Source organism: Bombina bombina, chromosome 4 (assembly GCF_027579735.1).
Source record: "Bombina bombina isolate aBomBom1 chromosome 4, aBomBom1.pri, whole genome shotgun sequence".
Taxonomy (NCBI): Eukaryota; Metazoa; Chordata; class Amphibia; order Anura; family Bombinatoridae; genus Bombina; species Bombina bombina.
Window position 1 is genome coordinate 615,507,333 of NC_069502.1, and position 26,741 is coordinate 615,534,073.

The 26,741-nt window shown below is 38.5% G+C and overlaps 1 protein-coding gene and 1 long non-coding RNA gene across 2 annotated transcripts in view; one reads left to right on the forward strand and one right to left on the reverse strand.

The window, feature by feature from the left end:
- Nucleotides 1-26,741, forward strand: part of ARFGEF3 (ARFGEF family member 3) — a 400,722-nt gene that overhangs the window by 355,911 nt on the left and 18,070 nt on the right. The window contains exons 30-31 of the mRNA XM_053710627.1: nt 20,769-20,883; nt 26,126-26,228. Of these exons, the coding sequence (XP_053566602.1) occupies nt 20,769-20,883; nt 26,126-26,228 (218 nt within the window). The remainder of the gene's footprint in view (nt 1-20,768; nt 20,884-26,125; nt 26,229-26,741) is intronic.
- Nucleotides 1-26,741, reverse strand: part of LOC128656620 (uncharacterized) — a 139,541-nt gene that overhangs the window by 19,408 nt on the left and 93,392 nt on the right. Inside the window, exon 2 of the long non-coding RNA XR_008402034.1 lies at nt 2,713-2,949. This is a non-coding gene — a long non-coding RNA (uncharacterized LOC128656620). The remainder of the gene's footprint in view (nt 1-2,712; nt 2,950-26,741) is intronic.

Below are 26,741 nucleotides of genomic sequence, written 5' to 3' on the forward strand. Positions count from 1 at the left end.
TGTCTGAAGCTCTCTCACAGTTCTTGTGAAATGCCATAAACATTTTACCCAAGTTGATCTCACTAAATTATCTTGCCAACTGCATGCAGTGAAGTTTGCTCAGAATTTACAATATACTTATTTAACTGACAGAAAAGTAATATATACTAAACTAGAGAGAGCCTCATTACTTTCTATGGAAGGCATCTCTCATTGACTTCCAGGTTATGCCCCTTTTCTTGTAGAATTCAGTGAGTTTAACCCCTGTGAAGTCTGCACAATATTTATCTCCAAACTAGAGAATGTTTGATTATTGGGCCCATAAAAAATGAAGCCCTGTGGGAAACTGAAGCTGTCAGGTTTTTTAGTTTTATTTTAAATAAAACAAAGTGCAATTTAAATAAAAAGTTCCCAAAGAGTGTCCCAGCAGGAAAAGATGATGCCAATGGATACGAGGATATTAAAACATCAAAAAATCTTTATTTATTCCATATAAAAAACTATATGAAGGCTCCATACAAAAAATATGTGTGCTAAAACATCTGACCGGTTTCAGCCAAATAGACCGTAGTCATAGACATAAAACATAGTGACAGGTGTAACCTATTTAAAGGCTCTAAATTCCTCCCTTAGGAGGTACTAGGAGATGTACACACAATCTTTAATCCTTGATGATAAAAGTACATATATGTTCAACTCAGCCACACCAGTTATTAGACATGCAGTAAACATAGCATATTTAGCCGTATAAGATCTATTGCATTTCTCTACCTATACCACTAAGGCTGATAACTTGTTACAAAATAGTGTGGATATTTAACTTATGTCAAAAAACATATATAAATGTTATTATGCTGAGACCTGAGTTCTGTATGAATTTAAGCTAATAACTTCTAACTGACCACAGAGCTGACCGTGCTAATACAGATAATCAGTGTAACGAATACCCCATGATTGAGATGCCAAGGGGTTAATTCTCTTTAGCCTGTGAGCTAAAAAACATTTGTTTTTTCAAGAAGAACTGTGTCCTGTGTTTATGTTGTTTGTTTTTTTGTGATAAAACCAGACCCCATTATAAATTGTTTCAGAGTTCCACTTGAATAACTGTGATTGTATAGTCATTGAGGCAGCAAGCCCATAAAAGTGTCGGTTCCAGAGACAATAAGCAGTGCCCTCTCCCCAAATTTTGATGATGTCAATAAAAGGACATTGCTACAATGTAAGATGTGTGTTTAAAACCGGTTATGATAAAGGGAAATATGCCAACCCTGTCATATTTGGTATCAAACCGATTCTCACAATGTAGCTAAGAGATTGCCTTTCTGCTTATATGAAAATGGATGTATCTAGCAGAAATTATAATGTGTTCTCTGATTTCAGGCAAAGACTTAGAGTTTATTGACTGTCGTAAAAGATAGGGGACTTCCCAGCCCTTGCAAAGAGTGTGGGGTCAGGCAACTTGATCTCTGGAAAATAAGTATAAGAATCCTGTGTTTTAACAATGAAATTGTCATTCTTACAAGGGAAGCTGTTACTAAATGGAGTAAGGACCCATTGCTTCATGCCATCTCCCTGGCACAGATATTGAGACTAGTAAAGTATAAAATCTGCTTTTTCTCCTTTTTATTTTAAAAAACTGTTTGCTTGTGTGTAATTTTACTTGTAACAACTTTTTATTAATAATGCAGTGTGCATAATATTTTTGGCATAATAAATAATTCCTTTATTAAGCTTTGGCCTTTGTCTAATATTTGAACCACGTTACTGGAAGAGACTGGTAGTAATAAGACAGTATAGTAGGTTATTTTTCTGCTAAATTGTATTCAGAGAGTTAATTGTAATCTGGGGTTTCCTTAAGATTTCCCATATCATATAATCTTAAGTGGTGGCAGCTAGATATCATTTTTAGTTTAGTGTGGGTGGCATTAAAAGGGAGTTTTGGGCATTTCTTTTACTTCTAGTACAGACTAGAGAGTATTGTTAACCCTTGCACCCGCTGATCTAAGTCACAAGCTTGCCTGGTGTGGCTAGATTGTGACAGATTAGTGACAGTAGAAGGGGTCTGATAAACCTTTCTGTGCCAAACAAGTGATTGGCGCAGGGTTGGTTAACCCTGGACGTCACAACCAGATAATCCGAATTTGTAAAATTGCAAACCTAAATACACTGCTGTATACAAAATAAAATACAAAATAGAAAGTGCAAAGTTTAAATGTGATAAAACTTAATCTGAAGTCTGAAGTAATATAAAATGCAAAGCACAAAGTGTAAATGCAGCATAACTCATGTAATGCAGTGCTATATTACACTGGGCTTGTCCATCCTTCACATACAGAAATGCATGGAAAGCCCCTTTGAGAAAATGTGCCTTTTTAGATTTTCCCTAGGGATCTCACACTTCTGGAGGATCAATTAATATAATCTTGTATGAACGTAGATATTTATATCATCATGCTCTTAGTTACCTATATTACAGTGATTGTCTAGTTCCCTAAAACATAGAAAGGATATGATTAATCTGCTAAAAATTCACTAGCTGAGTCTCAGGACCACCCCCTTCACCCAAAATCAGTGAGTGAGGCTTTGTCATATACATACTTCATTAAGGAAAGTGTTAAGCATCCGAAATTATCTTCTACCTCCACTATAACTGAATAAGTGTCTGAGCTTGTGTGTAGAACAAGGCAATAGCAGCAGCTGTATATGTTTGTTGTATATGTTCATTGCAAATACCTCTCTGATGCATCTGGAGAAGGTTTCATAGAAGAAATTCAGGATTGAGTTGAGCCGATTAAGTTTGCATTAATGCTGCAATTGATGTAATGTTGTCTGGCAAGGTGACTGAGACTTGTTCCAAGCAAGGAAGCTTGTTACCAGATGTATCTTTCATAGGGTTTGAATAATGTAGTCGGCAACAATCAGCGCACTCAGTAGAGATGAGAGACAATGATACTCAGAGCATGAAAAAACCTGTGAAAAGGCAAATAAAGTGTAGGACAGACAGCACAGGTCAAAACTTGTCAGACGCGTTTCATAGTATGTCAAAACATAACTTGCTCAGTGACCATACTTATCACCCATAATACACTGCTATTTAACACTAAACTGGACACCTCCCAATAATTGGCTATCCAATCAGGGGCAAAAAATCTCTAAAGCAGGATACAATGGGTGAAAAAAATTGGATACTTAAACTATGCACTGATGATAAACAACAAAATATTATAAATATAAGTAATAACTACTATACTAATATAACACTTATCTTATCACACAAAATCAAATCAGTGCATAGAATAACAAATGAATAATTAATAATAACAAATTAATGATTATAAAATAAAAAAACATATGTTAACACTATGCTGAAAATATTTAAAGTGACAGTGTATCCGTATATCTATTGATCTACATACAATTTAACATCCCAATCAGAATTTAGACCTGCTGGCATCCTCGTATCCAACTGAAAAATCCAGAAAACTTCTCTTTTGCTGAGAATAGTTCCTCTATTCCCTCCTCTTTGGTGCCTGGGAATCAGTTGGATAGCTTGGAATGTCAGCAGGGAAGTGTCAGAATTATGTTGTTTTTTGAAATGCAGGGAGATGGGAGTAGTGGACTCAGGTTCCTCAATTGAACGTAAATGTTCTAGGAAACAATCCTTGAGGGCACGTGTCGTTTGTCCTACATATTGCCTCGAACACCCCCTGCAGGTCAAAAGATAAATGACAAAACAAGAGCTGCAAGTCATATGCTCCCGAATCTGAAAATTCTTTTTGTTTACAGTAGACACAAAACTGGTACCAAAAGAAGCATAGGAGCAGGATTTACATCTTCTACTCTCACACCTAAAAAAACCCAGTTTGATAGACAGCCAATTTTTATTTAGTTGTTCCCTTGGCAACATCGAAGGAAATAATAGATTCCCTAATGTTTGCGCTTTACGTGATACAAAACATATACCTTCTTTAACAATACTTATTAGACTCTCATCTGTTGCTAAAATAGGGAGTGCTTTACGTACTATATTACAAATTCTACCATATTCAACACTATATGAAGTGATAAATTTTGGTTTATTAAACCTATCATGTTGCTTAGATTTACCAGACTGGAAGAGATCCTTTCTCTCTAAAAGATCAACTTCATTTTTAATTTGCTCAAGAGCTGTCCTGGAATAACCCCTTTGAATCAATCCATCAGTTAGTTCACTAGAATGTTTTAAGTAACTCTGATCATTTGTGCAATTACGTTTGACCCTAATATATTGGCTTTTGGGGATAGAATTTATGGTGTGTTTTGGATGACATGACTTGGCATTTAATATGGTGTTTCCAGCACTGGATTTACGAAACAATTCAATCTCAATACATGATTTCTCATTATTAGAGTGTAGTTCAATGTCTAAAAAAGAAGAAATTGAAGTTTTACTATATTCCATAGTAAACTTTAGATTCATTGAATTATTTTGGAGATAATTCAAAAACAGTTCAAGAAGGTCTACTGGACCCTTCCAAATCAGCAAAATGTTTTCATTGTAGCGACCGTAAAAATGTATGTATTCCCTGAAGGGGTTCCCATCTCCATAGACGTGGGACAGCTCCCACCAACTCAAGTACAGGTTGGCATAGGAGGGGTCAAATTTAGCCCCCATCGCTGTCCCACGCCTCTAGAGATAGAAATTCCCCTCAAACAAAAAGAAATTGTGCATTAATAAGTAATCAACAGAGACCCTGATGAACTGCTTCAGAACATCATCATATTTAGAAAAATTGTCCAGAAAAAATTCAATAGCCAAACTACCCTTATCATGAGGGATACAAGTATACAATGAAAAAATGTCAATAGTCACAAAAATGAATTCCTCTCGCCATACTAGGCTTTCAACCTTTCTAATGACATCAGACGTGTCTCTAATATAACTCACAAGATTCAAAGCAAAAGGTTGTAAATACCCATCTATCAGTTCTGAAAGAGGCTCATTAAGTGAGCCAATTCCTGCCACTATGGGTCTACCAGGAGGATTAGTATTGTGCTTGTGAACTTTAGGCAAGTAATGAAAGATGGCCATAACTGGATGTTCAGTGTAACGAAAGTCAAAGTTGGATTCTTTAATAACACCATCCTTTAACGCCTTTTCCAAAATCTTTTTCAATTCAGATTTATAAAAAATATAGGGTTATTCTTGAGCTTTTCATACACTGTGACATCCAATAGCTGTCTATAAGCCTCTTTTAGATAATCTTACGATCAAGAACGACCACCTTTCCACCTTTATCAGAGTTACGTGAATAATGTATCTAGCTTGGTGTGAAGTAATACATTTTTATTGCAAATCCTCTTAAACTCCTAGAATTCTGGAGTTTTTCCAGGAAGGTTTATCTGCCAGTCCTTTGAAGGGTCAGGTTTTTACCTTTGTCCGTTTTATAGGAAGGGTGCTAAAAAAAATCCCTGATACACTTTTGTTCAGGCTCTGATTCGAATATAACCTGTCATCTCTGACCATTGATTCCTCCTTGGAGTCTCAATTTGGTCTTGAGGGTTCTTCATGCCCCTTCTTTCAATCCTATGCATGGTCTAGATCTTCATCTCTTGACATGGAAGGTTCTATTTTCTACTATCCATTTCCTCGCCCCTGTGTCCTTCTGAGCTTTCTGCTCTGCCCTATAAGTCTTATTTGCTGATTTTTCAAACTATCCCCTTCTTCCACAGAAGTGTCCACTGACGATATTAATCAGAAAATTGTGCTACTTTTTTTTTCAGTCCAGCTCCTAAAAAAGTATAAGGAGTGGTTTCTTCTTGATGTTGGAGCTCTTAGTTGGTTCAACATAAGACTTGTCTTTTAGACTTTCTTCTGCTCTCTTTGTTGTATTGAGAGTTCATAGTAGAAGATGCTACAGTCCCCTCTTACTTGTATTGAGCTTGCAAGGATCACAAGGCTACAGCTACTACTTTAGCAGCCTGCTTAAGGCTTTGATCAGAAAGGCCTGGCGGAGAGTAAGTCTTCTTCTGAGCATATTACAGCTCATTCAGTTACAGCAGTCACTACTTCTAGGGCCTTTCATAATGATACGCCTCTTTATCTAATTTATCTTCTTTACATACATTTTCTAAGTTTTTAGATATATGCATCAGCTGAGGCAGTCTTTGGCAGGAAAGTTTTGTGGGCCATTTTGCTAGATTAATACACCTGCCTTAACTATTTAATCCCTCCCTTTTCTGGTGGTCTTGTGGACTTCACTGCATGGATCCTGTGATGATTTGTGGACTTTCACCATTATATGAAAGGGAACATACTTTATGCTTACCGGATCAATGTATTTCTTTCATGATGGTGAGAGTGCACAACCCTGCACGTTTATTATTATAGTCAGTTTGTTGTATGTCTTGTTTTGCACTTTATTTGCCCTGCATTGGTCCTTTCCTGTTACCTAGCTATTCTATTCTGCTTTTCCATATATATATATATATATAGCTAAGAGTGATAGGGAATTGCTGGGAGATGGGGTGGGACAAAGCTCTGAAATATAGGGGTGTTTTGCCTCCTCCTGATGGTCAGGAAATATATCCCACATGTGATGATTCATGGACTGTCACCATGATGAAAGAAACATTTATCAGGTAAACTTCAATTTATTTATTTTTTAACAATAAAAACATGTTTAAACTTATTAAAGGGACAGTAAAGCCAAAATTAAACTTTCATGATTCTGATGTTCTTTTTATTTGGTATCCTTTGTTGAATAGCATACCTAGGTGTGCTCTGGAGACGAAATGCACTACTGGATGATAGATGCTGATTGGTAGCCGCATATATGGGTCTCTTGTCATTGGCTCATTCAATGTGTTCAGTAGTACATTGCTGCTCATTCAACAAAGGATACCAAGAGAAATAAGCAAATTTAATAACATTAGTAAAATGGAAAGTTGTTTAAAATTAACTGTATGCTATATCTGCATCATGAAAAATATGGGGTTTAATGTCCCTTTAACTAAACAATTATTTTAATTACCTATAACAAATATATCTTGAAGTCATTCGGAATATTGCAATTATCTCACAGCGCCTACCCTGTATCCTACTAGCTCCCCAGGAAAACAAGACACCTAATATATCTTGTGAGTATTTACAAATAGGGATAGAGTCTAGGGAGCGCCTCAGAATGGGCAGAGGATATTACGTTGCAATAATAAGTGTTCAACAAATTTATTATACAGACAATGGATAATCTAATAGTGACTAGTTAAAAATGGTTAAACAATGTCACATATAGTATCACATAAAAAATTATAAAAAATCACATAAAATAATCACAAAAAAGTTAGATAAAAATACATGGATCCATGTTACATAAAAATCATCAATACGTAACCACAATACACAATATGTTTAAAAGCCCTGATTAGGGAGGACTTAAAAAACATACAGAACATATGCTATAAAAGCAATCTAAAATAATCCAATTTGGCCAGTCAGATGTAGTATTCTGACTACTTCAATAGTTGGTGTTCCTAATCTTCAAAAGTTATAGATCCTGAATAAAGTCTCTCCTGTGAATAAAGTGTCTGTGTGACGGTGTCCGAAAAAATGAAAATTGTGTCAACGGTGATGTAAAACAAATTAAGAATTAAAAATTGAAAATCATGATGAAAATGCCAAGTCAATGAAAGTGTGATGAAAAAATGTGATGAAAAAATTATGAAAATCAATTCCAATTCCAGTTGTGTAGTAAGATTACAATCCCATAGAAAAATTATTTTCCCAAAAAATTATTATTAGATAATCCTGTGTTTATATGTAGTTGATAGTTTATCCAAAAATAGATATACAAAAATAGAGCATAAATTCACAGTGTCCCTGTGGGAAACAAAATAGAAAATATTGCAATAACGCTTACAGATTCTTATATATAATTGAAATAAGGCTTACCATACAATAGCCAACGCGTTTCGGCCCTTCCTTGGGCCTTTCTCAAGACTGTCATGAGAAAGGCCCAAGGAAGGGCCGAAACACATTTTTCATCACACTTTCATTGACTTGGCATTTTCATCATGATTTTTAATTTGTTTTACATCACCGTTGACACAATTTTAATTTTTTCATTTTTTTGGACACCGTCACACAGACACTTTATTCACAGGAGAGACTTTATTCAGGATCTATAACTTTTGAAGATTAGGAACACCAACTATTGAAGTAGTCAGAATACTACATCTGACTGGCCAAATAGGATTATTTTAGATTGCTTTTATAGCATATGTTCTGTATGTTTTTTAAGTCCCCCCAATCAGGGCTTTTAAACATTCTGGCCTAGATTTAGAGTTTGGCGTTAGCCGTGAAAACCAGCGTTAGAGGCTCCTAACGCTGGTTTTAGGCTACCGCCGGTATTTGGAGTCACTCAAAATAGGGTCTAACACTCACTTTCCAGCCGCGACTTTTCCATACCGCAGATCCCCTTACGTAAATTGCGTATCCTATCTTTTCAATGGGATTTTTCTAACTCCGGTATTTAGAGTCGTTTCTGAAGTGAGCGTTAGACATCTAACGACAAAACTCCAGCCGCAGGAAAAAAGTCAGTAGTTAAGAGCTTTCTGGGCTAACGCCGGTTTATAAAGCTCTTAACTACTGTACTCTAAAGTACACTAACACCCATAAACTACCTATGTACCCCTAAACCGAGGTCCCCCCACATCGCCGACACTCGGAAAAAAATTTTTAACCCCTAATCTGCCGACCGCCACCTACGTTATCCTTATGTACCCCTAATCTGCTGCCCCTAACACCGCCGACCCCTGTATTATATTTATTAACCCCTAATCTGCCCCCCTCAACGTCGCCTCCACCTGCCTACACTTATTAACCCCTAATCTGCCGAGCGGACCGCACCGCTATTATTATAAAGTTATTAACCCCTAATCCGCCTCACTAACCCTATAATAAATAGTATTAACCCCTAATCTGCCCTCCCTAACATCGCCGACACCTAACTTCAATTATTAACCCCTAATCTGCCGACTGGAGCTCACCGCTATTCTAATAAATGTATTAACCCCTAAAGCTAAGTCTAACCCTAACACCCCCCTAAATTAAATATAATTTACATCTAACGAAATTAATTATCTCTTATTAAATAAATTATTCCTATTTAAAGCTAAATACTTACCTGTAAAATAAATCCTAATATAGCTACAATATAAATTATAATTATATTATAGCTATTTTAGGATTTATATTTATTTTACAGGTAACTTTGTATTTATTTTAACCAGGTACAATAGCTATTAAATAGTTAAGAACTATTTAATAGCTAAAATAGTTAAAATAATTACAAATGTACCTGTAAAAGAAATCCTAACCTAAGTTACAAATAAACCTAACACTAGACTATCAATAAATTAATGAAATAAACTACCTACAATTAACCTAACACTACACTATCAATAAATTAATTAAATACAATTGCTACAAATAAATACAATTAAATAAACTAGCTAAAGTACAAAAAATAAAAAAGAACTAAGTTACAAGAAATAAAAAAATATTTACAAACATAAGAAAAATATTACAACAATTTTAAACTAATTACACCTACTCTAAGCCCCCTAATAAAATAACAAAGCCCCCCAAAATAAAAAAATGCCCTACCCTATTCTAAATTACTAAAGTTCAAAGCTCTTTTACCTTACCAGCCCTGAACAGGGCCCTTTGCGGGGCATGCCCCAAGAAATTCAGCTCTTTTGCCTGTAAAAAAAAAACATACAATACCCCCCCCCAACATTACAACCCACCACCCACATACCCCTAATCTAACCCAAACCCCCCTTAAATAAACCTAACACTAAGCCCCTGAAGATCATCCTACCTTGTCTTCACCATACCAGGTTCACCGATCGGTCCAGAAGAGCTCCTCCGATGTCCTGATCCAAGCCCAAGCGGGGGGCTGAAGAGGTCCATGATCCGGCTGAAGTCTTCATCCAAGCGGGCCAGAAGAGGTCTTCCATCCGATTGAAGTCTTCATCCAAGCGGCATCCATCCGGAGCGAAGCGGCAGCATCCTGAAGACCTCCACCGCGGAACATCCATCCTGGCCGACGACTGAACGACGAATGACGGTTCCTTTAAATGACGTCATCCAAGATGGCGTCCCTCGAATTCCGATTGGCTGATAGGATTCTATCAGCCAATCGGAATTAAGGTAGGAATATTCTGATTGGCTGATGGAATCAGCAAATCAGAATCAAGTTCAATCCGATTGGCTGATCCGATCAGCCAATCAGATTGAGCTTGCATTCTATTGGCTGTTCCGATCAGCCAATAGAATGCAAGCTCAATCTGATTGGCTGATTGGATCAGCCAATCGGATTGAACTTGATTCTGATTGGCTGATTCCATCAGCCAATCAGAATATTCCTACCTTAATTCCGATTGGCTGATAGAATCCTATCAGCCAATCGGAATTCGAGGGACGCCATCTTGGATGACGTCATTTAAAGGAACCGTCATTCGTCGTTCAGTCGTCGGCCAGGATGGATGTTCCGCGGTGGAGGTCTTCAGGATGCTGCCGCTTCGCTCCGGATGGATGCCGCTTGGATGAAGACTTCAATCGGATGGAAGACCTCTTCTGGCCCGCTTGGATGAAGACTTCAGCCGGATCATGGACCTCTTCAGCCCCCCGCTTGGGCTTGGATCAGGACATCGGAGGAGCTCTTCTGGACCGATCGGTGAACCTGGTATGGTGAAGACAAGGTAGGATGATCTTCAGGGGCTTAGTGTTAGGTTTATTTAAGGGGGGTTTGGGTTAGATTAGGGGTATGTGGGTGGTGGGTTGTAATGTTGGGGGGGGTATTGTATGTTTTTTTTACAGGCAAAAGAGCTGAATTTCTTGGGGCATGCCCCGCAAAGGGCCCTGTTCAGGGCTGGTAAGGTAAAAGAGCTTTGAACTTTAGTAATTTAGAATAGGGTAGGGCATTTTTTTATTTTAGGGGGCTTTGTTATTTTATTAGGGGGCTTAGAGTAGGTGTAATTAGTTTAAAATTGTAATATTTTTCTTATGTTTGTAAATATTTTTTTATTTTTTGTAACTTAGTTCTTTTTTATTTTTTGTACTTTAGCTAGTTTATTTAATTGTATTTATTTGTAGCAATTGTATTTAATTAATTTATTGATAGTGTAGTGTTAGGTTAATTGTAGGTAGTTTATTTAATTAATTTATTGATAGTATAGTGTTAGGTTTAATTGTAACTTAGGTTAGGATTTCTTTTACAGGTAAATTTGTAATTATTTTAACTATTTTAGCTATTAAATAGTTCTTAACTATTTAATAGCTATTGTACCTGATTAAAATAAATACAAAGTTACCTGTAAAATAAATATAAATCCTAAAATAGCTATAATATAATTATAATTTATATTGTAGCTATATTAGGATTTATTTTACAGGTAAGTATTTAGCTTTAAATTGGAATAATTTATTTAATAAGAGTTAATTAATTTCGTTAGATTTAAATTATATTTAATTTAGGGGGGTGTTAGTATTAGGGTTAGACTTAGCTTTAGGGGTTAATACATTTATTAGAATAGCGGCGAGATTCGGTCGGCAGATTAGGGGTTAATAATTGAAGTTAGGTGTCGGCGATGTTAGGGAGGGCAGATTAGGGGTTAATACTATTTATTATAGGGTTAGTGAGGCGGATTAGGGGTTAATAACTTTATTATAGTATCGCTCAGGTCCGGTCGGCAGATTAGGGGTTAATAAGTGTAGGCAGGTGGAGGCGACGTTGTGGGGGGCAGATTAGGGGTTAATAAATATAATATAGGGGTCGGCGGTGTTAGGGGCAGCAGATTAGGGGTACATAGGGATAATGTAAGTAGCGGCGGTTTACGGAGCGGCAGATTAGGGGTTAATAATAATATGCAGGGGTCAGCGATAGCGGGGGCGGCAGATTAGGGGTTAATAAGTGTAAGGTTAGGGGTGTTTAGACTCGGGGTACATGTTAGAGTGTTAAGTGCAGACGTAGGAAGGGTTACCGCATAGCAAACAATGGGGCTGCGTTAGGAGCTGAACGCGGCTTTTCTCCAACATAGGTGTGTCCGGTCCACGGCGTCATCCTTACTTGTGGGATATTCTCTTCCCCAACAGGAAATGGCAAAGAGCCCAGCAAAGCTGGTCACATGATCCCTCCTAGGCTCCGCCTACCCCAGTCATTCTCTTTGCCGTTGTACAGGCAACATCTCCACGGAGATGGCTTAGAGTTTTTTAGTGTTTAACTGTAGTTTTTATTATTCAATCAAGAGTTTGTTATTTTAAAATAGTGCTGGTATGTACTATTTACTCTGAAACAGAAAAGAGATGAAGATTTCTGTTTGTAAGAGGAAAATGATTTTAGCAACCGTTACTAAAATCGATGGCTGTTCCACACAGGACTGTTGAGAGGAATTAACTTCAGTTGGGGGAACAGTGAGCAGACTTTTGCTGCTTGAGGTATGACACATTCTAACAAGACGATGTAATGCTGGAAGCTGTCATTTTCCCTATGGGATCCGGTAAGCCATTTTTATTACAGACAGTAAATAAGGGCTTCACAAGGGCTTTTTAAGACTGTAGACATTTTCTGGGCTAAATCGATTTATATATAAACATATTTTATACTCCATAGCCTTGAGGAATTATTTTAATCTTGGGAATTTTGTAAAATAACCGGCAGGCACTGTATTGGACACCTTATTCTCTAGGGGCTTTCCCTAATCATAGGCAGAGTCTCATTTTCGCGCCTGTATTGCGCACTTCTTTTTGAGAAGCATGACATGCAGATGCATGTGTGAGGAGCTCTGATACATAGAAAAGACTTTCTGAAGGCGTCATTTGGTATCGTATTCCCCTTTGGGCTTGGTTGGGTCTCAGCAAAGCAGATACCAGGAACTGTAAAGGGGTTAAATATAAAAACGGCTCCGGTTCCGTTATTTTAAGGGTTAAAGCTTCCAAATTTGGTGTGCAATACTTTTAAGGCTTTAAGACACTGTGGTGAAATTTTGGTGAATTTTGAACAATTCCTTCATACTTTTTCGCAATTGCAGTAATAAAGTGTGTTCAGTTTAAAATTTAAAGTGACAGTAACGGTTTTATTTTAAAACGTTTTTTGTACTTTGTTATCAAGTTTATGCCTGTTTAACATGTCTGAACTGCCAGATAGACTGTGTTCTGAATGTGGGGAAGCCAAGGTTCCTTCTCATTTAAATAGATGTGATTTATGTGACACAAAATTTAGAGAAAATGATGCCCAAGATGATTCCTCAAGTGAGGGGAGTAAGCATGGTACTGCATCATCCCCTCCTTCGTCTACACCAGTCTTGCCCACACAGGAGGCCCCTAGTACATCTAGCGCGCCAATACTCCTTACTATGCAACAATTAACGGCTGTAATGGATAATTCTATCAAAAACATTTTAGCCAAAATGCCCACTTATCAACGAAAGCGCGACTGCTCTGTTTTAGAAAATACTGAAGAGCATGAGGACGCTGATGATATTGTTTCTGAAGGGCCCCTTCACCAGTCTGAGGGGGCCAGGGAGGTTTTGTCTGAGGGAGAAATTTCAGATTCAGGGAAAATTTCTCAACAAGCTGAACCTGATGTGATTACATTTAAATTTAAGTTGGAGCATCTCCGCGCTCTGCTTAAGGAGGTGTTATCCACTCTGGATGATTGTGAGAATTTGGTCATCCCAGAGAAACTATGTAAAATGGACAAGTTCCTAGAGGTCCCGGGGCCCCCCGAAGCTTTTCCTATACCCAAGCGGGTGGCGGACATTGTAAATAAAGAATGGGAAAGGCCCGGTATACCTTTCGTCCCTCCCCCCATTTTTAAAAAATTGTTTCCTATGGTCGACCCCAGAAAGGACTTATGGCAGACAGTCCCCAAGGTCGAGGGGGCGGTTTCTACTCTAAACAAACGCACCACTATACCCATAGAAGATAGTTGTGCTTTCAAAGATCCTATGGATAAAAAATTAGAAGGTTTGCTTAAAAAGATGTTTGTTCAGCAAGGTTACCTTCTACAACCAATTTCATGCATTGTCCCTGTCACTACAGCCGCGTGTTTCTGGTTCGATGAGCTAGAAAAGGCGATCACTAGTAATTCTCCTTCTTATGAGGAGATTATGGACAGAGTCCGTGCTCTCAAATTGGCTAATTCTTTCACCCTAGACGCCACTTTGCAATTGGCTAGGTTAGCGGCGAAAAATTCTGGGTTTGCTATTGTGGCGCGCAGAGCGCTTTGGTTGAAATCTTGGTCAGCGGATGCGTCTTCCAAGAACAAATTGCTTAACATTCCTTTCAAGGGGAAAACGCTGTTTGGCCCTGACTTGAAAGAGATTATCTCTGATATCACTGGGGGCAAGGGCCACGCCCTTCCTCAGGATAGGTCTTTCAAGGCCAAAAATAAACCTAATTTTCGTCCCTTTCGTAGAAACGGACCAGCCCCAAGTGCTACGTCCTCTAAGCAAGAGGGTAATACTTCTCAAGCCAAGCCAGCCTGGAGACCAATGCAAGGCTGGAACAAGGGAAAGCAGGCCAAGAAACCTGCCACTGTTACCAAGACAGCATGAGATGTTGGCCCCCGATCCGGGACCGGATCTGGTGGGGGGCAGACTCTCTCTCTTCGCTCAGGCTTGGGCAAGAGATGTTCTGGATCCTTGGGCGCTAGAAATAGTCTCCCAAGGTTATCTTCTGGAATTCAAGGGGCTTCCCCCAAGGGGGAGGTTCCACAGGTCTCAATTGTCTTCAGACCACATAAAAAAACAGGCATTCTTACATTGTGTAGAAGACCTGTTAAAAATGGGAGTGATTCATCCTGTTCCATTAGGAGAACAAGGGATGGGGTTCTACTCCAATCTGTTCGTAGTTCCCAAAAAAGAGGGAACGTTCAGACCAATCTTAGATCTCAAGATCCTAAACAAGTTTCTCAAGGTTCCATCGTTCAAAATGGAAACCATTCGAACAATTCTTCCTTCCATCCAGGAAGGTCAATTCATGACCACGGTGGATTTAAAGGATGCGTATCTACATATTCCTATCCACAAGGAACATCATCGGTTCCTAAGGTTCGCATTCCTGGACAAGCATTACCAGTTCGTGGCACTTCCGTTCGGATTAGCCACTGCTCCAAGGATTTTCACAAAGGTACTAGGGTCCCTTCTAGCGGTGCTAAGACCAAGGGGCATTGCAGTAGTACCTTACTTGGACGACATTCTGATTCAAGCGTCGTCCCTTCCTCTAGCAAAGGCTCACACGGACATTGTCCTGGCCTTGCTCAGATCTCACGGATGGAAAGTGAACGTAGAAAAGAGTTCTCTATCTCCGTCAACGAGGGTTCCCTTCTTGGGAACAATAATAGACTCCTTAGAAATGAGGATTTTTCTGACAGAGGCCAGAAAAACAAAACTTCTAAACTCTTGTCAAATACTTCATTCCGTTCCTCTTCCTTCCATAGCGCAGTGCATGGAAGTAATAGGTTTGATGGTAGCGGCAATGGACATAGTTCCTTTTGCGCGCATTCATCTAAGACCATTACAACTGTGCATGCTCAGTCAGTGGAATGGGGATTATACAGACTTGTCTCCGACGATACAAGTAAATCAGAGGACCAGAGATTCACTCCGTTGGTGGCTGTCCCTGGACAACCTGTCACAGGGGATGAGCTTCCGCAGACCAGAGTGGGTCATTGTCACGACCGACGCCAGTCTGATGGGCTGGGGCGCGGTCTGGGGACCCCTGAAAGCTCAGGGTCTTTGGTCTCGGGAAGAATCTCCTCTACCGATAAATATTCTGGAACTGAGAGCGATACTCAATGCTCTCAAGGCTTGGCCTCAGCTAGCAAAGGCCAAGTTCATACGGTTTCAATCAGACAACATGACGACTGTTGCGTACATCAACCATCAGGGGGGAACAAGGAGTTCCCTGGCGATGGAAGAAGTGACCAAAATCATTCAATGGGCGGAGACTCACTCCTGCCACTTGTCTGCAATCCACATCCCAGGAGTGGAAAATTGGGAAGCGGATTTTCTGAGTCGTCAGACATTACATCCGGGGGAGTGGGAACTCCATCCGGAAATCTTTGCCCAAATGACTCAACTGTGGGGCATTCCAGACATGGATCTGATGGCCTCTCGTCAGAACTTCAAGGTTCCTTGCTACGGGTCCAGATCCAGGGATCCCAAGGCGACTCTAGTAGATGCACTAGTAGCACCTTGGACCTTCAAACTAGCTTATGTATTCCCGCCGTTTCCTCTCATCCCCAGGCTGGTAGCCAGGATCAATCAGGAGAGGGCATCGGTGATCTTGATAGCTCCTGCGTGGCCACGCAGGACTTGGTATGCAGACCTGGTGAATATGTCATCGGCTCCACCATGGAAGCTACCTTTGAGACGAGACCTTCTTGTTCAAGGTCCGTTCGAACATCCGAATCTGGTCTCACTCCAACTGACTGCTTGGAGATTGAACGCTTGATCTTATCAAAGCGAGGGTTTTCAGATTCTGTTATTGATACTCTTGTTCAGGCCAGAAAGCCTGTAACTAGAAAAATTTACCACAAAATATGGAAAAAATATATCTGTTGGTGTGAATCTAAAGGATTCCCTTGGGACAAGGTAAAAATTCCTAAGATTCTATCCTTTCTTCAAGAAGGATTGGAGAAAGGATTATCTGCAAGTTCCTTGAAGGGACAGATTTCTGCCTTGTCTGTGTTACTTCACAAAAAGCTGGCAGCTGTGCCAGATGTTCAAGCCTTTGTTCAGGCTCTGGTTAGAATCAAGCCTGTTTACAAACCTTTGACTCCTCCTTGGAGTCTCAATTTAGTTCTTTCAGTTCTTCAGGGGGTTCCGTTTGAACCCTTACATTCCGTTGATATTAAGTTATTATCTTGGAAAGTTTTGTTTTTGGTTGCAATTTCTTCTGCTAGAAGAGTTTCAGAATTCTCTGCTCTGCAGTGTTCTCCTCCTTATCTGGTGTTCCATGCAGATAAGGTGGTTTTACGTACTAAACCTGGTTTTCTTCCGAAAGTTGTTTCTAACAAAAACATTAACCAGGAGATAGTCGTGCCTTCTTTGTGTCCGAATCCAGCTTCAAAGAAGGAACGTTTGTTGCACAATTTGGATGTTGTTCGCGCTCTAAAATTCTATTTAGATGCTACAAAGGATTTTAGACAAACATCTTCCTTGTTTGTTGTTTATGCTGGTAAAAGGAGAGGTCAAAAAGCAACTTCTACCTCTCTCTCTTTTTGGATTAAAAGCATCATCAGATTGGCTTATGAGACTGCCGGACGGCAGCCTCCTGAAAAAATCACAGCTCATTCCACTAGGGCTGTGGCTTCCACATGGGCCTTCAAGAACGAGGCTTCTGTTGATCAGATATGTAAGGCAGCGACTTGGTCTTCACTGCACACTTTTACCAAATTTTACAAGTTTGATACTTTTGCTTCTTCTGAGGCTATTTTTGGGAGAAAGGTTTTGCAAGCCGTGGTGCCTTCCATTTAGGTGACCTGATTTGCTCCCTCCCTTCATCCGTGTCCTAAAGCTTTGGTATTGGTTCCCACAAGTAAGGATGACGCCGTGGACCGGACACACCTATGTTGGAGAAAACAGAATTTATGTTTACCTGATAAATTACTTTCTCCAACGGTGTGTCCGGTCCACGGCCCGCCCTGGTTTTTTAATCAGGTCTGATAGTTTATTTTCTTTAACTACAGTCACCACGGTATCATATGGTTTCTCCTATGCAAATATTCCTCCTTTACGTCGGTCGAATGACTGGGGTAGGCGGAGCCTAGGAGGGATCATGTGACCAGCTTTGCTGGGCTCTTTGCCATTTCCTGTTGGGGAAGAGAATATCCCACAAGTAAGGATGACGCCGTGGACCGGACACACCGTTGGAGAAAGTAATTTATCAGGTAAACATAAATTCTGTTTTTTGCAGGTGTTTGTTTTTTTTTCAGCTCAAACAGCCCCATTGTTTCCTATGGGGGAATCGTGCACGAGCACGTTTTTGAGGCTGGCCGCGTCCGTAAGCAACTCTGGTATTGAGAGTTGAAGCTGCGTTAAAAATGCTCTACGCTCCTTTTTTGGAGCCTAACGCAGCCTTTATGTGGACTCTCGATACCAGAGTTATTTTTATGGTGCGGCCAGAAAAAAGCCGGCGTTAGTTTTTCGGGTCGTTACCGACAAAACTCCAAATCTAGGCCATTGTGTATTGTGGTTACGTATTGATGATTTTTATGTAACATGGATCCATGTATTTTTATCTAACTTTTTTGTGATTATTTTATGTGATTTTTTATAATTTTTTATGTGATACTATATGTGACATTGTTTAACCATTTTTAACTAGTCACTATTAGATTATCCATTGTCTGTATAATAAATTTGTTGAACACTTATTATTGCAACGTAATATCCTCTGCCCATTCTGAGGCGCTCCCTAGACTCTATCGCTATCTTGAAGTCATTTATTGCATTGAAAAAGAGTTGTAAATTTAGATTGGCAACTATCAATGTTTGATCAATCAATCAACCTACTGCTAATTTTTCTGGATATATATTTTTAAACAAATATTTTGAAACACAAAAACTAAAAAATGTTTGTATCATGGAGCCTTTTCATATTTATCTTATTTTGCTCATGTCTTTCTGCATTTCCTAGTTAGTTCATGGCTATTTGCATTGTAACATGAGGGTTATTATTAATAATAATAATAAATTCAAAAAGATAAATGTATATATTTACAGTTCAAGGATTTGATTCAATAAATAAGCTAATAAATCACCTTGTCATGTCTAGGAGAAAGCAAGTGCTAGATCGTATATGAGTATTTATAGTGACATGTGCCATTTAACCTATGAATGACTTAAGTTACCCTTCGGTCAACACTAAGTGTGACCTAGTCCACACTGCAATTAACCCTTTGCACAACATTGTACTCATCATAATTAACCAATTGTAATCCCCCCAAGCACCCCCATAGTGAACCCTCCCTGCAGAATTCCCCCAATCTATAAGCCTCCCCTATACCTAATCCTCTCCTAACACCCTATACACTCACATTACACTTTTTTCTAAAATAACTTTATTATTTCTGCAGACATATTTCTGTAGACTTTCCATGGTTGGCCACAAATTAAGTGTGCTGCTCTTAAATGTGCTGCTCTTAGTCCCTCATCTCATTTTGAGGTTCTTTAATGGTTTATATATAGAATAAATGTTAATTCTTATTGAAATTGAGAATGTGAAGGTTCACTATCAATACTGAACATACTCATTCTTCTGATTCTTTGATTTCTTTAACATCACTTAGCTTATATATAGGAGGGGACCCTAGAGGAGGCTCAGACCATGGTGAGGGGCTAAGGAACGAAGACCTTTGTTGCTGAGACCATAAAGAGACCATAAAGCAGTTAAAGAACTAAAATTCTTAAAAGTAGGGAAGAATTAAAAACTTTTGGTCAGGTGTTGGCAGGATTAGGTTTTAGGAGGGATATTTTCCATGTGGTGGGGGACATACAAATTGGTTTAGATATAGTCAAGAATATTCATGATGGGTGAACTTGTGTAAGGAGGTCATTATAGTTAATGGGGGCTTGCATTGGTGGTTCATAAAGCTGAAATTCCTTGGGTGTTGATTGGTAATGGTGGAAATCGGCTGTGCTTTGTTTTAATGGTATTGGAGGCTGGATTAGTAGTGGATAGGTTTAACTGCAACATGACAGGTTCATAAGTAGGAATAATATCTACAAGACTGGTATCTAGGTAATACAGGTACCATTACTATAGAGCCTATGGTCAGAAGCTCCTTGCCAGCTAGTCATAGCAACCAGCTGTTAAAAGCTGCTTTTATTAAGGGACCCACCTATAGCACACTATCATTTGATAATAGCTCTATTAATGAAGTTGATATGTGAAATCTGCTATTACTAAAGCAACTTGCATAAAGTCTAACCCTAAGAGTACAGTATGTTTTGTTGTTTTAGTTGATTTGTAGTGAAGTACATTCACATACCTCCTAACCTTTGTGGCTACGTATTAGGGACTCAGGAGCATGAGGAGGTGGGGCCATGTTGGGTGTGGCGGGGTCACTGGTTGATAGTAAGTGAAATCATGGGTGTGTCTGAGCAGTGGTTGGGTGTGTCTGGTGGTTTGTAGGCGTGTATAGACAGTCTAATGGTGGGGCTAAGGGAAATACAGCAGTTTGTGCCATATGGTTTTCTCAGAGGGACAGAGCTCAGAACTAGGGACTATCCCTATCAAACAGGAACAGTGGGAGGTCTGTAATCATGAGTCCTTATTGCCCTACTTTATGATTACATCTGTATTTTAATAGTAATTAAAGGGCTACATTTGAGTCTTGTGACTAGTGCTGCTAATTGGGTCAGCAGCATTTTGCTCTCAGAACCATTATTGCTCTGCGAGTCCCGAGTGGTATTTTTTACTGTGTTTAACCCCATTGCAATGCAGTGTTGAGAGTTAAAGTATGTAATCTTTTTTTTTTTTTACTATAATAGCCCTTTAACCTACATTATAGCACATAATACAATAAAAGGGGTCTAAAAGATTCAATCAAATTCACGATGCTACAGTAAATATAATATGTTAATCTTTTAATTTTTGTAATAAAAGAAAATATTTTTTTTGGCTTGATTGTGTCATTTACAAATAGTGTGAATTCACATCATAATGCACAACCTATATAATAGTAGGCTAAGAAAAGTATATACTTTATAGCTTTTGTGCTTTCTTTCTTTGTTAGATATTGGCTATGAGAACATGATTAACACAATGTTGAAAGAGCTTTTCAAGCTGCTTGTAGCTTGTGTGGCAGAACCCACCGAAACTATCTCCAGAGTTGGATGTTCTTGTATCAGGTAAAACTATTCTATTGACTTGTAGAAATTCAGATTCTGACAGCTTGTGCTGGGTTTTTATAAAGCTATTCTGACTCAGCAAACGTACTTAAATAGTAATGTCTTATATGGAAAGAGACAGAAAAATAGAAATAAGAAAAGGACACAGGGCTTTTGGGAATCATCAAATATTGTTAAATTTGCCTTCACACCCACATACTCACTTCTGCTGATTATAGTAAAGTATACGTAGATGGATACTTTTCCCATATGCTGTTTATCCCTAAGGACTGGGTGTAATCATCGAAATATATATATATTACCCCAGAAAATAGGCAAATTATAAATTGAATAAAAAAAATAAATTTTAACCACTAAATTTACTAAAGAAGAAGTCTTAATCACTAAAAGTGAATTGCAGTTGGGTCGGATATTCTGTCAACTGTCCAGTGGATTGTGCCGAATGGGAATATTTGCTTTTGTAGCATATGTACATATCTGGTCTGTATACCGGCTGGAAACCCCTTTTAGTTAAATAAAATAATGATCAATCTTAGTGTGTAATGGAAGGTTTATTTTTTTTATTGAAATAATTTTTATAAAAAGCACAAGTGTATTTGGGCATGCACAGCAATATAAAATAAGAGGCAAATACTCTTTTGCCAGTGTGATAAACTGTCTCCTGTGTATATATACAGTTGTGCTCATACGTTTACATACCCTGGCAGAATTTATGATTTCTTGGCCATTTTCAGAGAAAATGAATGATAACACAAAAACTTTTCTTTCACTCATGGTTAGTGTTTGACTGAAGCCATTTATTATCAATCAACTGTGTTTACTCTTTTTAACAGAAACTACCCAAATGACTCTGATCAAAAGTTTACATACCCTGGTGATTTTGGCCTGATAACATGTACACAAGTTGACACAAAGGGGTTTGAATGGCTATTAAAGGTAACCATCCTCACCTGTGATCTGTTTGCTTGTAATTAGTGTGTGTGTATAAAAGGTCAATGAGTTTCTAGAATCCTGACAGACTTTTCATCCAGTGCTGCACTGTTTATGGATTCTGAGTCATGGGGAAAGAAAAATAATTGTCAAAGGATCTGTGGGAAAAAGGTAGGTGAACTGTATAAAACAGGAAAGGGATATAAAAAGATATCCAAGGAATTGAGAATGCAAATCAGCATTTTTCAAACTCTAATCAAGAAGTGGAAAATGAGGCGTTCTGTTTGATAACATACTGCATTCATCTTGCCATCAATTCTGACCAAATTTCCTGTGCCTCTGTAGCTCACACATCCCAAAACATCAGCGATCCACCTCCGTGTTTCACAGTAGGAATGGTGTACCTTTCATTATAGGCCTTGTTGACTCCTCTCCAAATGTAGCATTTATGGTTGTGGCCAAAAAGCTCAATTTTGGTCTCATCATTCCAAATGACTTTGTGCCAGAAGGTTTGAGGCTTGTCTCTGTGGTGTTTGGCGTATTGTAAGCGGGATACTTTGTGGCATTTGCATAGTTATGGCTTTCTTCTGGTGACTCGACCATGCAGCCCATCTTTCTTCAAGTGCCTCCTTATTGTGCATCTTGAAACAGCCACACCACATGTCCTGTATTTCACCTGAAGTTATTTGTGGGTTTGTCTTTGCATCCCGAACAATTTTCCTGGCAGTTGGGGCTGAAATTTTAGTTGGTCTACCTGACCGTGGTTTGGTTTCAACAGAACCCCTCATTTTCTACTTCTTTATTAGAGTTTGAACACTGCTGATTTGCATTCTCAATTCCTTGGATACCTTTTTATATCCCTTTCCTGTTTTATACAGTTCAACTACCTTTTCCCACAGATCCTTTGACAATTCTTTTGCTTTCCCCATGAATCAGAATACAGAATCGTCAGTGCAGCACTGGATGAAAGATGCAAGGGTCTGTCAGGAGTCCAGAAACTGATTGACCTTTTACACACACACACACACTAATTACAAGCAAACAGATCACAGGTGAGGATAGTTAACTTTAATAGCCATTCAAACTCCTTTGTATCAACTTGTGTGCATGTTATCAGGCCAAAATCACCAGGGTATGTAAACTTTTGATCAGGGTCAATTGGGTAGTTTCTGTTGTCATTATGATTAAAAAAGAGTAAACACAGTTGCTTGATAATAAACAGCTAAAGCCAAACACTAACCAAGTTTTTGTGTTATCATTCATATTCTCTGAAAAATAGCCAAGAAATCATAAATTCTGCCAGGGTATGTAAACTTATGAACACAACTGTATATACAGTATCTCACAAAAGTGTGTACATCCCTCAATTTTTTGTAAATATTTTATTATATCTTTTCATGTGACAACACTGAAGAAATGGCACTTTGCTACAATGTAAAGTAGTGAGTGTACAGCCTGTATAACAGTGTAAATTTGCTGTCCCCTCAACATAACTCAACACACAGCCATTAATGTCTAAACCGTTGGCAACAAAAGTGAGTACACCCCTAAGTGGAAATGTCCAAATTGGGCTCAAAGTGTCAATATTTTGTGTGGCCACCATTATTTTCCAGCACTGCCTTAACCCTCTTGGGCATGGAGTTCACCAGAGCTTCACAGGTTGCCACTGGAGTCCTCTTCCACTCCTCCATGATGACATCACAAAGTTGGTGGATGTTAGAGACCTTGCACTCCCCCACCTTCTGTTTGAGGATGCCCCACAGATGCTCAATAGGGTTTAGGTCTGGAGACATGCTTGGGGTCGTTTGGAATACTGTCTCCAAAGGGAGGGGATCATGCTCTGCTTCAGTATGTCACAGTAACTGTTGGCATTCATGGTTCCCTCAATGAACTGTAGCTACCCAGTGCCGACCCAGACCATGACACTCCCACCACCATGCTTGACTGTAGGCAAGACACACTTGTCTTTGTACTCCTCATCTGGTTGCCGCCACACACGCTTGACACCATCTGAATCAAATAAGTTTATCTTGGTCTAATCGGACATGGTTCCAGTAATCCATGTCCTTAGTCTGCTTATCTTCAACTGTTTGCTTGCTTTCTTGTGCATCATCTTTAGAAGAGGCTTCCTTCTGGGACGACAGCCATGCAGACCAATTTGATGCAGTGTGCGGCATATGGTCTGAGCACTGACAGGCTGACCCCTTCAACCTCTGCAGCAATGCTGGCAGCACTCATAGTCTATTTCCCAAAGACAACCTCTGGATATGAAGCTGAGCATGTGCACTCAACTTCTTTGGTCAACCATGGCAAGGCCGTTCTGAGTGAAACCTGTCCTGTGAAAACGCTGTATGGTCTTTCCCACCATGCTGCAGCTCAGTTTCAGGGTCTTGGCAATCTTCTTATAGCCTAAGCCATCTTTATGTAGAGCAACAATTCTTTTTTACAAATCCTCAAAGAGTTCTTTGCCATGAGGTGCCATGTTGAACGTCCAGTGACCAGTATGAGAGAGTGTGAGAGGGATAACACTAAATTTAACACACCTGCTTCCCATTTACACCTGAGACCTTGTAACACTAACGAGTCACATGACACCGGAGAGGGAAAAATGGCTATTTGGGCCCAATTTGGACATTTCCACTTAGGGGTGTACTCACTTTTGTTGCCAACGGCTTAGACATTAATGGCTGTGTGTTGAGTTATTTTGAGGGGACAGCAAATTTACACTGTTATACAGGCTGTACACTCACTACTTTACATTGTAGCAAAGTGTCATTTCTTCAGTGTTGTAACATGAAAAGATATAATACAATATTTACAAAAATGTGAGGGGTGTACTCACTTTTGTGAGATACTGTATATATATATATGTATATATATATGTGTGTGTGTGTGTGTAAGATATTGGGAAAAATACCCTTCAGTTTAATCATATGGAGTTCCACAAAGCATTTAGATACAGCTGCAGCAGATCAGTCACAAAAATAGATACCCATGTTGCTTTACCTGATTAGCTAGGGGAAAAAACACAACAATGTTTACCAATCAAATTACTACAGGATAATTACAGGATAAGAGCAGCCATTAAACCTACTGATATTGATTTCTGAAATACAGACAATTTAATATTACATATCTTTCTCTCTGTATGTATTAAGTTCTTGTTACTGTCTCAAGAAGGAATAAACAAACCATTAAGTCATTAATTGTCCTCAAGCGTATCCACAACACACTGAAGATCTTAAAAAGAGCAATTATTTTGATTAGAATATGGCTGATTATGTAAAGGACTAACAGTTCTAGGAGGCACAATAAAAAAAAAAAAAGTGAATTCAATGTTTGGTGTATGGTGCTGGCCTAATAATCATGTTCAATCTTATATACTGTAGAGTGTAGAAGTCTTATTTCTAACGTTTAGGTTATTTTTATTCCTGCATGAAAAAAGAAACAACCTTAATGCTGGAAATGTTCTTTTAGAGGTTCAATCTAGCATACAAATAAACTATTTTTACTTTTAGACACATTTATTTCTCCTGCTGTAAGTTTAACCGCTGCAAAGGGTTTACATTTATAGTCAATGTTGTGTCCCTGTGCCAGATGAGGATACAGTGGGTGAGGCATGTATGCCCATTCTCCAATCACTGGCCACGTCACCATCTAATGCAGAATGTGTATGTTCCAGTAATGCAAGTCTGGCTACACGTTAAATGCTTTAAAAGGCGCTAAACACACTGTAAAAGAAGGGAGTTTGTTTAAAAAAAATATAAAATTGTATTTTTACACTAAAATGTCTTTTTAAAAATATGTAAACATTTGGGTCAGAAGATTTTTATATGTACTTAATAATTTAGTATAACAAACTTTCAGTGGTTAATTACAGTTTGTGCGGTAGAGCATAGTTGGCAATGCTCATTACATCTTTAAATGTAGATACAGATAAAGGGACGTTGTACTGTATTTTTCCCCTTAACGTGTTCCCAATGACTTATTAGACCAGCTTCATTGTATTAAATCTATTAGAAATTAGGTTAACTATTTCTATTGAAATAGCTGACTTTGCTCACACAATGAAATGTTTAATAACTAAATATTGGCCTTTGTGTATTGAGAGAGAGAGAGAGATACAAATGAGCAAAACAACATATTTCAAATACAAAAATGAACTTAAAAGAGAATTTTCCCCATACATTTAATACTATGCCTCTGATTAAACAAGTCATTAGAAACACATAAAGGTGAAATACATTTTACACTACAGTGTCCCTTTATTCAATTTATTATAAACCTCTACTGTAATTTATTTTGCTCTTAGGTATGTCTTGGTTACGGCAGGGCCTGTTTTTACTGAAGAAATGTGGAGACTTGCTTGTTGTGCTCTGCAAGATGCCTTTTCTGCTACACTGGAGCCAATGAAGGTGAGAGAAAAGTAATGAAAGTCCATTGAAAATTGTAAATAAAATAAAAAAAGTTAAAGAATATTCTTTCTTTTTTTTGTGTAGTTAAAGGGACAGTAAAGATAAACTTTTATGATACAGACAGGGCATGCACTTTTTAACAACTTTCCATTTTGCTTCTTTTATCAAATATGCTTTATTCTATTGGTATCTTTTATTGAAAAGCATACCTAGGTAGAAACGAGGGCATCTATGCACTACTGAGAGGTTGCTGCTGATTGGTGGCTGCACATATATGCCTCTCTTCATTGGCTCACCTAGTGTGTTCATAGTAGTGCATCTCTGCTCCTGAGCCTAAATAAATTTACTCTTCAGAAAAGGAAGAAAGCAAATTTGATCATAGAAGTAAATGTGAAAGTTATTTAAAATTGCATGTTCTATATGAATCATGAATTACTGTAATTTTGACTTTATTGTCCCTTTAAGTGTCATTATTTTACTAGTTTTGAATGTTACATGAACACAAAAATAAAT